This window comes from Budorcas taxicolor, chromosome 3, assembly GCF_023091745.1.
Source record: "Budorcas taxicolor isolate Tak-1 chromosome 3, Takin1.1, whole genome shotgun sequence".
Classification (NCBI taxonomy): domain Eukaryota; kingdom Metazoa; phylum Chordata; class Mammalia; order Artiodactyla; family Bovidae; genus Budorcas; species Budorcas taxicolor.
The window spans coordinates 2,737,337-2,750,873 of record NC_068912.1 but is presented as its reverse complement, the minus strand read 5'-3'; the positions used below and the strand labels follow the sequence as shown (position 1 = coordinate 2,750,873).

At 38.8% G+C, this 13,537-nt stretch overlaps 1 protein-coding gene across 1 annotated transcript in view; it reads left to right on the top strand.

Moving 5' to 3' along the window:
* Positions 1-4,412: 4,412 nt before the first annotated feature.
* Positions 4,413-13,537, top strand: part of LOC128044780 (flavin-containing monooxygenase 5-like) — a 179,620-nt gene continuing 170,495 nt past the window's right edge. Inside the window, exons 1-4 of the mRNA XM_052637201.1 lie at positions 4,413-4,547; positions 6,786-6,974; positions 7,337-7,499; positions 13,392-13,534. Coding sequence (XP_052493161.1) covers positions 4,413-4,547; positions 6,786-6,974; positions 7,337-7,499; positions 13,392-13,534 — 630 coding nt within the window. The remainder of the gene's footprint in view (positions 4,548-6,785; positions 6,975-7,336; positions 7,500-13,391; positions 13,535-13,537) is intronic.

Genomic DNA, 13,537 nt, shown 5'->3' with positions numbered 1-13,537 from the left:
TCAACCTTTCCTAGCATCAGGGTCTTTTCAAATGAGTCAGCTCTTCACATCAGGTGACCAAAGTATTGGAGTTTCAGCTTCAACATCAGTCCTTCCAATGAACACCCAGGACTGATCTCCTTTAGGATGGACTGGTTGAATCTCCTTGCAGTCAAGGGACTCTCAAGAGTCTTCTCCAACACCACAGTTCAAAAGCACCAATTCTTCAGTGCTCAGCTTTCATTATAGCCCAACTCTCACATCCATACATGACTACTGGAAAAACCATAGCCTTGACTAGACAGACATTTGTTGAAAAAGTAATGCCTCTGCTTTTTAATATGCTATCTAGCTTGGTCATAACTTTCCTTCCAAGTGTATTTTAATTTCATGGCTGCAATCACAATCTGCAGTGATTTTAGAGCCCCCCCAAAAAACAAAGTCAGTCAGTGTTTCCACTGTTTCCCCCTCTATTTGCCATGAAGTGATGGGACTGGATGCCATGATCTTAGTTTTCTGAATGTTGAGCTTTAAGCCAACTTTTTCAGTCTCCTCTTTCACTTTCCTCAAGAGGCTCTTTAGCTCTTCTTCACTTTCTGCCATAAGGGTGGTGTCATCTGCATATAAGCTTATTGATATTTCTCCTAGCAATCTTGATTCCAGCTTGTGGTTCCTCCAGCCCAGAGTTTCTCATGATGTACTCTGCATATAAGTTAAATATGCAGGGTGACAATACACAGCCTTGATGTACTCCTTTTCCTATTTGGAACCGGTCTGTTGTTCCATGTCCAGTTCTAACTGTTGCTTCCTGACCTACATACATGTTTGCTTAAATTAAAAGAACTTACCAAGGAACTCTAAATAGAAAAATAATCATATTTTAATAGCTACTCTAATACACTATAATTGAAACTTATAAATTACAGAACACTACTCAGTTTCTCCTTCAATTCAAAGTAGAGAGCAGAGATACGGGGAAGAAATCACCACATCATAAGGTAAGGAGACATTCCTTGAGAAAACACTATTACTTTTTGGTTCTGTTAAGTGGTAGAGAATAAAACATTATGGTGTTGAATAGAGAGTGGAAAGAGAAGCAGTGTCATCAGAGGTACTTACAGGTAAGTTGCATTTCTGAACACCAAATATATTCTTTGCTCCATCCTTTGAAAAATTACCCTGTCCAATCTGACCTCTGATACTGGTACTGCCTCTGATACTTGTAACTAATACTCCCTGTCCAACCTCATTATACCCCTTATATCCTTTTGGTATTAGTCATAAGGCTTTCCTTCCTTCTTCAAAAAGTCTAAGTGCCTGTCTCAGACTCTCTGCTTGGAATTCTCTCTCAGATATCACATGTCTTGGTTCTTTTTAAAAATAATTTAGTTTAATTGGAGGATAATTACATTATAATATTGTGATGGTTTGGGGCATATATCAGCATTAATTGGCCATATGTATACATGTGTAACCCCCATCCTGAAATTCCCCTCCCACATCCTACCCCTTCCTCCCCTCCTGTCTCATCCTTTCCCTCTAGATTGTCACAAAGCACCAGCTTTGGGTGCCCTGTTTCATGTATTGAATTTGCACTGTTCATCTACTTTACATATGGTAATATATAGTTTCAGTGCTATTTTCTCAAATTATCCTGCCCTCATCTTCTCCCACTGAGTCCAAAAGTCTGTTCTTTACCTCTGTGTCTCCTTTGCTGCCCTGTATGTACTATCATCAGTATCCTCCTTCTAGATTCTATATATATGCATTAATATACAGTATTTGTCTTTCTCTTTCTGACTTACTTCATTCTGTATAATAGGCTGTAGGTTCATCCACCTCATTAGAACTGCCTCAAATGTGTTCCTTTTTATAGCTGAGTAATACTCCATTGTGTATATGTACAACAACTTCCTTATCCATTCATCTGCCAATGGACATCTAGGTTGCTTCCATGTCCTAGCTATTGTAAACTGTGCTGCAGTGAACATTGGAGTACAGGTGTCTCTTTCAGTTCTGGTTTCCTTTGGAGTATATGCCCAGGAGAGGGGTTACTGGGTCATATGTTTTTTAAGGAATCTCTGCACTGTTCTCCATAGTGGCTGTACCAGTTTTCATTCCCACCAACAGTGTAAGAGGGTTCCCTTTCCTCCATGCTCACTCCAGCATTTATTGTTTGTAGACTTTTTGATGATGGCCCTCTGACTGATGTAAGATGATGCCTCATTGTGGTTTTGATTTGCTTTTCTCTAATAGTGAATGGTGTTGAGCATCTTTTCATGTGTTTATTATCCATCCAAATGTCTTCTTTGGAGAAATGTTTGTTTAAGTCTTTTACCCACTTTTTGATTGGGCTGTTTCTTTTTTCTGGTATTGAGCTGCATGGGTTGCTTATATATTTTGGAAATTAATTATTGTCTGTTGTTTTATTTGCTGTTGTTTTCTCCCATTCTGAGGGCTGCCTTTTCACCTTGCATATAGTTTCCTTGTTGTGCAAAAGCTTTTAAATTTAATTAGGTCCCATTTGTTTATTTCTGTTTTTATTTCCATTACTTTGGGAGGTGGGTCATAGAGGATCTTGCTGTGATTTATATCAGAGAGTGTTTTGCCTATGTTTTCCTCTAAGAGTTTTATAGTGTCTAGTCTTACATTTAGATCTTTAATTCATTTTAAGTTTATTTTTATATATGATGTTTAAAAATGTTCTAGATTCACTCTTTTACAGGTAGTTGAACAGTTTCCTCAGCACCACTTGTTGAAGAGACTGTCTTTTCTCCATTGTATATTTTTGCCTCCTTTGTCAAAGATAAGGTGTCCATAGGTGCATGGATTTATTTCTGGACTTTCTATTTTGTTCCATTGATCTATATTTCTATCTTTGCACCAGTACCATACTGCCTTGATGACTGTAGTTTTGAAGTACAGTCTGAAGTCAAGAAGGTTGATTCCCAGCTTCTTTACTTTTGTCTTGGTTCTTTACTCCCTGCTTAAAGGTCATTCTTGAGTCTTTCTCTGACCGTCCTGTATGAAATAATACCCTGGCTCCTCTATTTTCTATAGACTGTATGCTCCTTAATTTTTCTACATAAATGTGTCATCTTACTACTTATTTGCTTAATTGTTTGGTCTCTACCTCATTAGAATGCTTTTAAAGAACTGTGTCTGATCTGTTCAATGCTATATCTGCCCCACGAAAGTAGTGTCTGGTATATACTAGGCAGCCAGTTGATATCTATTGAATGAATGAATGGCACAATATTAATCTCTGGTGTAAAGGCAATCAGACTACTTTTCTGCAGATGCCCAACTTTTACATAGCTCACACTCTACCTCAAGAAGAGTGTTATGAACGATACTTTTATGATGAAATCTGTTGGGGTTTTATTGTTTTCCCCACTTCAAACTGTATCATGAGGCAAAAATAGGGATTCTCTAGCTTAAATAAAGGTAAAATGTGCCAAAGTACCTTACATAACTGTTCCTATAAACAGATAGTAGTAGTGGAAGGAATTAAAAGCCTGTTTGTAATATAATTCAAAAAGATACATATTGTAAAGTAAAATAAAGTTAAAATAAAAATTAAAAAAAATACAAAAAAAAAGATACATACACCCTTATGTTTATAGAAGCAATATTTGCAGTAGCCAGGATATGGGAGCAACCTAAATGTCCATCAACAGATAAATGGATAAAGATGTAGTATATTTATATAGGGGAATATTACTTGGCCATAAAATAAAATGGCACGTGCCATCTGAAGCTAAATGAGTGGATATAGAGATTATCATACTAACTGAAGTAATTCAGAAAAAGAAAGAAAAATACCAAAGTATAACTTATATGTGACACAAATATGACACAAGTGATCTTATCTGTGAAACAGAAACAGACCCACAGACATGGAGAAAAGATTTGTGGTCACCAAAGGGAGGGCCAGGCAGGAAAGAATTGGGTTGGGAGTTTGGAACTAACAGGTGCAAACTATTATATATAGAGTACATAAACAACATGATCTTATTATATAGCAGTGGGAAGTATTTTAATTATGTAATAAATCATAATGGGAAGGAAGAAAAGTATGGGCAAAATTTATGAATGAAGAGGTTTTTGAGAGTAAGTGCAAATGTATTAGGTATAAGGAAACTATCAAAAAAGAAACGTAAAAATGTGAGCTCATATGATCAGAAAAATTTTAGGAATCAAACCGTTTACAAAATATTTTTTTTTTCCCTTTGTACCTGAAAACAAGAAAGCTTGAGAGAACTAAGATTTTCTGGCACTGGATGCTCCTTTGAAAGGCATATATGCTTTGAACAAGATATACCTTCAATGCATTTACTAGCAATTTTAGAGAAAAACTAACTTTATGTGATAGAAAAAAAATATATGGAAATAAAAATCTGATTTTATGCTGTTTTCTGATACAAGACATGATGCAAGGAAAAAGGATTATGGTGATTGGTGCTGGAGTCAGTGGATTAGGTGCCATTAAGATCTGTCTGGAGGAGGGACTGGAACCCATCTGTTTTGAAGAAAGCAATGACATTGGAGGGCTGTGGAGATATGAGGTAAGTTTGAATATGCTTATACTTCTATATACTATATACTTCTAATGACATTTTTTCATATCTGGGAAATAAGAATGCAAGGACTACAGCACTAATTTAGCTTTCAACTACTGCTCTTTTGAAGAAAAGCTATGACCAAAGCAGACAGAATATTAAAAAGCAGAGGCATTACTTTGCCAACAAAGATCCTTATAGTCAAAGCTATGATTTTTCCAGTAGTCATGTACAGATGTGAGAGTTGGACCATAAGGAAGGCTGAGCACCAAAGAATTGATGTTTTGAACTGTGGTGTTGGAGAAGGCTCTTGAGAGTCCTTTGGACAGCAAGAGGATCAATCCAGTCAATCCTAAAGGAAATCAGTCCTGAATATTCATTGGAAGGACTGATGCTGAAGCTGAAACTCCACTATGTTGGCCACCTGATGCAAAGAGCTGACTCTTTAGAAAAGACGCTGATGCTGGGAAAGGTTGAAGGCAGGAGGAGAAAGGAGTGACAGATGACGAGATGGTTGGATGGCATCACTGACTCAATGGACATGAGTTTGAGCAAGCTCCAGGAGACAGTGAAGCATAGGGAGGCCTAGTGTGCTGCAGTCTATGGCATCACAAAGAATCAGACATGACTGAGTGATTGAACAACAAAATACCTGTGACTTAATTCCCTTCTCCTGCACAAGGATAAGGTTCAATCTATCTCATTTGCTTTCAGACTCTAGCTCCTTGAAGGAGACTTGTGTGCTTGCTCTTCCTTCATCTCCACCATCACCACATGATAGACATCCTGGCACTTCCCCAAAACTGCTCTTACCGCTGTTACCAATAAAATGGACAAACTGAATGGACTTTCTGTCCAGAATTGTATCGATTTCTCAAGGGGATCCAATGATGTTAAAAATCAGCTCCTTTTTAAAACACTTGTCCCTAGTTTCTGTGATTTCACTCTGTTGCTTTTCTGATTTTCCTTCTCAGTATTTTTCATGTTGCTAATTATAGCTCTCTTCTTACTCTTCTATTTTTTCTTTTTTAACTTTTTATGTGTTCTTTAGGATACCTTCCTAGCCCTCTGCGGCTTCAGTTATCACATATATGCTAATACATGAACTTTAGATTTTTATCTTGAGCCCAAGAGTATGTATGTACAGCCAGGGCAACTAACACCAACTCTAAAATTTCAGGACAAAGCTGAAATCTCGAAAGCTGAGCACAGTGATAGTATTTGGCCTGCATCATGGGTATATTCCCTGGTGGTTCAGGTGGTAAAGAATCTGTCTGCAATAAGGGAAGCATGGGTTCAATATCTGGATTGGGGAGATCCCCTGGAGAAGGAAATTGCAACCCACTCCAGTATTCTTGCCTGGAAAATCCCATTAACAGAGGAGTCTGGTGGGCTACAGTCCACGGGATTGCAAAGAGTTGAACACGACTGAGTGACTAAAACTAGCCACTAGATAGGCATATTAAAGTGCTCTTCTTCAGCTTATAGTTATACTCCTGGACCACATGGTCTTCAATGTTACCATGGAGGGAAAAGGAGGTAGGTCAAAAGATACCAACTGTTAGTTGGCTAGGTCTAGCCTAGATGTGGTACTGGCTGCTTGCCTTTGCTAACCTCTGGAACGTTTCACCAATACCTCGTTGGCTTTTTGGGTTTCTCATTACCTATGTTACCAATTCTCTGCATTACATTCCCTGTTTTATTCCTGGATGGACCATGTCTAATACAGATACATCTCAAGAAAATCTCCAATCTTCCAGTCTGATGTCCTTTTCACCCTATACATGCAATTTCTATAAGTCCTATAACAAAGCATGCATTGATAATTGCTTTCCCCTGCAAGGTTTTCCTAGCATTTTATGTGTATTCTTTGGTCTCCACAACAACTCTGTGACATAGACAAGTACCTACTTAGAAGTGAAGAAATAGATTCAGAGAAATGACAATGTCAATTTCCTTGCTGGAGCCATGCAATGATACATCTCAAGGACTATGACAGAATGCCCTCAAATACCACAATATGTCATCTGATTTCACTAGGTGATGCCCATATAAAGCTTTCATTTCACCAGCCTGGTCATATTTAGAGATTGTCCTTATCAAAAGGGATAATTTTGTATATGAATGTTTTAACATTGTGGAATTCCTTAATATAACAATGCTCTTCATTTTGAAGAAGACTCATAGTTTGATCTGTTGTTAAAGTTGATATACTTTAGCAGGTGTCCTTTGTTTTCTTGGTAGGAGAAGACGGAAGGAGGCAGGCCAAGTGTCTATAAGTCTGTCATCAGCAACACTTCAAAGGAAATGATGGCCTACAGTGATTACCCTTTCCCTGACCACTTTCCCAACTACTTGCACAATTCCAAAATCATGGCGTATCTCCGTATGTATGTCAAACACTTTCACCTTTTGAAGCACATCTGGTTTCTGGTAAGTGGGACAGAGAATACCTAGCATACAAGGAAGTCTCTTGTTAGAGCCCAAAGCCAGGCCAAAGCCGTGGGCTTTACATACATCTCCATGGAAGTCTCCTTCAGGAGAAAATATGGGAGACTGACTGAAATGCCAAACTGTACACCTGGTGTGGAATCACTCCTAGCTACCCTGAGGACTGTAGTCTGAACAAATTGAGCTAATCTCACCTTAAAAATTCCTTTTGGGAGACCAGTTATACTTGAGCACTTTAGTGAAAGCCCAGATGAGAGTACCTGCCGTCTACTTTATTCACTGAGGTCAAGAGTTCTTGAGGGCATCAGGGAAGAGTGGTCATGAGTCTTTTTTCTCATTCCCAGTCGAAGGTGTGCAGTGTGAAGAAGCACTCTGATTTCTCTTTCACGGGACAGTGGGATGTTGTGGTGCAGGCTGAAGGAAAACAGGAATCCTATGTCTTTGATGGGATTATGGTGTGTAGTGGCCTTTTTACCAATCCCTTCATGCCACTTCAGAAATTTCCAGGTATGTGTTATTGAATTCTAAGGCACTGGTGTTGTGAGATACTATCACTGTAGCCATTATTATTTTTGGAGAGAGTTTATAATTCTGAAAGTCACCTTAGTTTCATAATAAATATTATATTTTCTGATTATAAAGTAATACAAGTTCTTTCAAGTTAGTTCAAATAATACATTTATAAAATTGAAAATAAAAAATACTAAAATATCCTATCACCACCAGTTTTGGGCTATTTAAGAGGAAGGTGATACATTTTAATAGTGTGAAGTAATTAGTAAGAGCAAAGATACAGAAATATATTAAGATTTTGCTTTATTTCTGAATATATATATATTTATGAGTGAGTGCTAAGTTGCTTCAGTCATGTCTGACTCTTTGTGACCCTATGAACAATAGCCTGCCAAGTTCCTCTGTCCATGGTATTCTCCAGGCAAGAAACTGGAGTGGGTTGCCATACACCCCTCCAATGATCTTCCCAACCCAAGGGTTGAACCTGCTTCTCCTGTATCTCCTGCATTGCAGGCAGATTCTCTACCACTGAGCCACCAGGAAAGCCCCATATATATACATATATATATAGATAAATATAACATAACAGGATGACTACAAATAGCTAAGTGCTAGTGTCACTACATATCTTACAAGATACTGCAGTGCTACTTACTATTTGGAAGCTTAAGCACTCTGAATATAAGGAATCATGCAGCAATGATTTACCTGCACAAGAGCTCCTTCTTACCTCTAGAAGCAGAATGTGTATCCCGTTTCCTCAAAGAGGGCTGAACCTGAGACTCCTTTGGGCTTCTCAGGAGATGCTGGATTCCCCCACTTTCCATTCTTATGTCTGTTTCCAAATGCACAAGAAGAAAGAGAAAGATAAAATTGGTCAAAAGTGGTCTGTTAGTTATTAGCATATTAGAGGTTTAAATATTCCTGTATTAATTCAATCAGTATTCATTCAAGAAATATCTACTGAGCATGACTTTTGTGGCAGAGGCTCAGCAGAGTATTAAACAGATCAAAATGTTTGTCCCCTTGGAGTATACATGGTAGTAGATGGAGAGAGACACAAAAAAGGATAAATATGTGGAAGGTAATAACTATGAAGAGAAACAATTACCAGGAAGGGCAAAAGGTTGGTGGTTGGAGAGACGGGCTTGTCATGCAAGGCTAGTTGAAGTGGTCAGGTAAGTCTTCAGCAAGAAAATAGCACTGGAATAGATACCCCAAGGCATTGAGAAAGTGATGCAAATAACTGAGGAATGCAGATTGTATAAAAGGAAGAAAACAGTGCAAAGAACTTGAGGCAGGTGTGTACCAGACAGGTCCATGTGGTGAGAGTAGAAGAAAGAGTACAGGGACATGATGTCAGAGAGTGAATGCTGCACCAGATCAATAAGAATTTAAAACGCCATTGTCTGGACCATAGCTCTGACTTTAACTGAGGTGGGAGCCACTGGGAAGTTTTCAGCAGAGCAGTGGCATGCTCCAATCACGTTGGCTGTTGTGTTGAGAACAGCTGGGAAAGGAGCTGGGAAAGCAGAAACAGGCAGGCCAGGGAGGAGGTTCTTGCTAATTCAGGTGGAAAATGATGGTGATTTTGACCAGGATAGTGGCAGTGGAGACATAATGTGGTGCTTGGATCTTAAATATAGTTTGAAGTTCAGCTCAGTTCAATTGTTCAGTCGTGTCCAACTCTTTGCGACCCCATGGACTGCAACATGCCAGGCTTCCCTGTTCATCACCAACTCCCAGAGCTTGTTCAAACTCATGTCCATCGAGTTGGTGATGCCATCCAACCATCTCATCCTCTGTTGTCCCCTTCTCCTCCTGCCCTCAATCTTTCCCAGCATCAGGGTCTTCTCCAATGGGTCAGTTCTTCGCAACAGGTTGCCAGCGTATTGGAGTCTTAGCTTCAGCATCAGTCCCTCTAATGAATATTCAGGACTGATTTCCTTTAGATCTGACTGGTTTGATCTCTTTTCAGTCCAAGGGACTCTCAAGAGTCTTCTCCAACACCACAGTTCAAAAGCATCAATTCTTCAGTGCTCAGCTTTCTTTATAGTCCAACTCTAACATCCATACATGACTACTGGAAAAACCATAGCTTTGACTAGATGGACTTTTGTTGGCAAAATAATGTCTCTGTTTTTTATTTTTATTTCTTTATTTATTTTTACTATAGTTTTGTTTTATTTATTTATTTTACTTTACAATATTGTATTGGTTTTGCCATACATCAACATGAATCCATCATGGGTGTACACGTGTTCCCCATCCTGGACCCCCCTCCCACCTCTCTCCCTGTACCATCCCTCTGGGTCATCTCAGTGCACCAGCCCCAAGCGTCCTGTTTTTTAATAAGCTACGTTGGTCATAGCTTTTCTTCCGAGGAGCAAGGGTCTTTTATTTATTTATTTTTTCTTTCAGCATTTTATTTTTTTTTTAATTTTTATTTTTACTTATGCAGTCACCATCTGCAGTGATGTTGCAGCCCAAGAAAATAAAGTTTGTCACTGTTTCCACTGTTTTCCCCTCTATTTGCCATGAAGTGATGGGACCAGATGCCATGATGTTAGCTTTTTGAATGTTGAGTTTTAAGCCAACTTTTTCACTCTCCTCATTCACTTTCATCGAGAGGCTCTTTAGTTCTTTGCTTTCTGCCTTAAGGGTGATGTCATCTGTGTATCTGAGGTTATTGATATTTCTCCCAGAAATCTTGATTCCAGCTTGTGCTTCATCCAGCTCAGCATTTCTCATGATGTACTCTGCATAGAAGTTAAATAAGCAGGGTGACAACATGCAGCCTTGATGTACTCCTTTCTAAATTTGGAACCAGTCCAGTGTTCCTGGTCTGGTTCTAACTGATGCTTCTTGACTTGCATACATATTTCTCGGAAGTCGGGTAAGGTGGTCTGATACTTCCATCTCTTTAAGAATTTTCTGCAGTTTGCTGTGGTCCACACAGTCAAAGGCTTTGGCATAGTCCATAAAGCAGAAATAGATGTTTTCTGGAACTCTCTCCCTTTTTTGATGATCCAGTGGATGTTGGCAATTCGATCTTTGGTTCTTCTGCCCAGCTGGAACATCTGCAAGTTCTCGGTTCATGTACTTTTGAAGTCTCACTTGGAGAATTTTGAGCATTACTTTGCTAGCATGTGAAATGATTGCAATTGTGCAGAAGTTGAACATTCTTTGGCATTGCCTTTCTTTGGGATTGGAATGAAAACTGACCTTTCCCAGTCCTGTGGCCACTGCTGAGTTTTCCAAATTTGCTGGCATATTGAGTGCAGCACTTTCACAGCATGATCTTTCAGGAATTCAAGTAGCTCAACAGGGATCCATCACCTTCACTAGCATTGTTCATAGCGATGCTTCCTAAGGCCCACTTGACTTCATATTATAGGATGTCTGGTTCCAGGTGAGTGATCACACCATCGTGGTTATCTGGGTAATGAAGATCATTTTTTATTGCTCTTTTTGTATTCTTTCCACCTCTTCTTAATATCTTCTGCTTCTGTTTGGCCCATATAATTTCTGTTCTTTATTTTGCCCATCTTTGCATGAAGATTTACCTTGGTATCTCTAATTTTCTTGAAGAGATCTCTAGTCTTTCTCATTCTATTGTTTTCCTCTATTTCTTTGCACTGATCACTGAAGAAGGCTTTCTTATCTCTCCTAGCTACTCTTTGGAACTCTGCATTCATATGGATATATCTTTCATTTTCTCCTTTGCCTTTAACTTCTCTTCTTTCCTCAGCTATTTGTAAGGCCTTCTCAGACATCCATTTTGCCTTTTGGCTTTTCTTTTTCTTGGGGATGGTCTTGATCACTGCTTCCTGTACAATTCACAAACCTCTGTCCATAGTTCTTCAGGCACTCTGTCTATCAGATTTAATCCCTTGAATCTATTTGTCACTTCCACTGTATATATTGTAAGGGATTTTATTTCAGGTCATACCTGAATGGTCTAGTGGTTTACCTACTTTCTTCAGTTTAAATCTGAATTTGGCAATAAGGAGTTCATGATCTGAGCCACAGTCAGCTCTCATCTTGTTTTTGCTGACTATAGAGACTTTCTCCATCTTTGGATGCAAAGAATATAATCAATCTGACTTTGGTATTAACCATCTAGTGATATCCATGTGATGTGTAGAGTCATCTCTAGTGTTATTGGAAGAAAGTGTTTGCTATGACCACTGCATTTCTTGGCAAACCTCTGTTAACCTTTACCCTGCTTCATTTTGTACTCCAAGGCCAAATTTGCCTATTACTCCATGTATCTCTTTACTTCCTAGTAGAAATTGGAAAAAAAGAATTTGCCGATGGATCAGTTATGAAGTACGATTTTTTAAAAAGTGACATGTTATAAAAGGATAAAAAGGATAATGTTATTGTCCTAAGCAATGGAGTTGCCATTTCCTGAGAGAGAAGAGGTCTTGGAAAAGCGAATTCTGCCTGTTTGAGGGGGCAAAGCTCGAACAGGTGACAGGGTCTTAGAGATGATTATTGAAAATGGAAGAGGATGGGATAAGATTTAAGAAATTTGAAGATGAACATTAGACTTATTTTTCAAGTGCTATGTTTTAGGACTGTTTAAAAAGATCCTTATATCATTCCTATGAGCTAGATGAAACCATTTCCATTTTACACATTACAAATGCATCTAGTAGTGAAAAAGTTATGAAGTATGCCCAGGTTTGTTTGATCTCAAGGTCTACTCCCATATTGAGCCAGAGGGCAAAAAGTTCATTTTGGAACAGAATAAAAATATTTTATCTTGGGAAAAAGAGACAGAGGAAGGATAGATGAAAACACAGGAACTTTTAGATGTTGAGGAACTCATCTCAGGTTTTTATTGTTTCATAAAAATGAGAATAAAATGTTATCTTCAGGTAGTGAGAGGCATTTTAGTAGGACCAGGAGGAGGGGGAATAATTGGAACAGTTGTAGTCAGAAATTGAAAGGAAAAGTGAGCTTAGCAATGATTGAGCTCAGGAATTCACTAGGTGATGATCAAAGAATTGCTTCCAAGGGAAAGCTGAGATTTTGGAGCACATTCACCAGATAAAGGAAAAAGAGCAAGGAATGATCCACAATTAGGATGGAACAGGGCTGTCCAATGTCACAAGAGGAGCAGAGAAGCCTATAGGTGCAGGCCTCAATGTTGTCTGAAAGATGAAATAGTACAAAATCAACCAGATATTATGGTTTGGCCACATGAGGTTTTTGTTTAAGTCAGAGCATATTTTTTAAACAAAAATAATGTTTTTGTATCCTTTCGGCCTCAGAATCAGTGAGCATTTGTCCCCAGCAGGGACGGGGGAGCCTGGTGGGCTGCCATCTATGGGGTCGCACAGAGTCGGACACGACTGAAGCGACTTAGCAGCAGCAGCAGCAGCAGCAGCAGAGAGCAAAGGGAATGGTGCTAGTGTTAGTAGAAAGGGTGTGCTGGGCCTAGGAAGAGATGGAAAACAAGGCAGACAGGGGTGAAGCTTGGGCTAAGAGAGCAAGACAGGAAACTGGATCAGAGCAGTATTTATAATAACGAAGATGATGGGTAAAGAAGATGTGCTACTTATATAGGAGTCAAGCTCTTTTTGAAGACTTGGCAGGATATAGATAAGTTAAAAAGAGGCAGAAGTAAAATATCTGATTTTTTAAGAAACCTGAGAATTTGTTGGAATATAAAATTTTTGTTCCAGAACAGAACAGTAGGAGAATTAATTCTGTCTGATACTGTAAGACAAGCACAGTTCACAGACCAGGAATAGTAAACCAGAAAATGAGAGATTTAAATTAGATGGCCTTTGAGTTTAGCAATAAGCTTAAGAATATACCAGCAGTTTAAAAGGTAAAATAACGGTCAATGCTTGATTGTGTTCTTGCCCACAGGAATCATGCGTTTCAAAGGTCAATATATTCACAGTTGGGAATACAAGAGTCCAGAGAAATTTCAGGGCAAGAAAATCATTGTGATTGGCATTGGAAATTCTGGAGCTGATTTGGCGATTGAGCTCAGTCATGTAGCTGCACAGGTT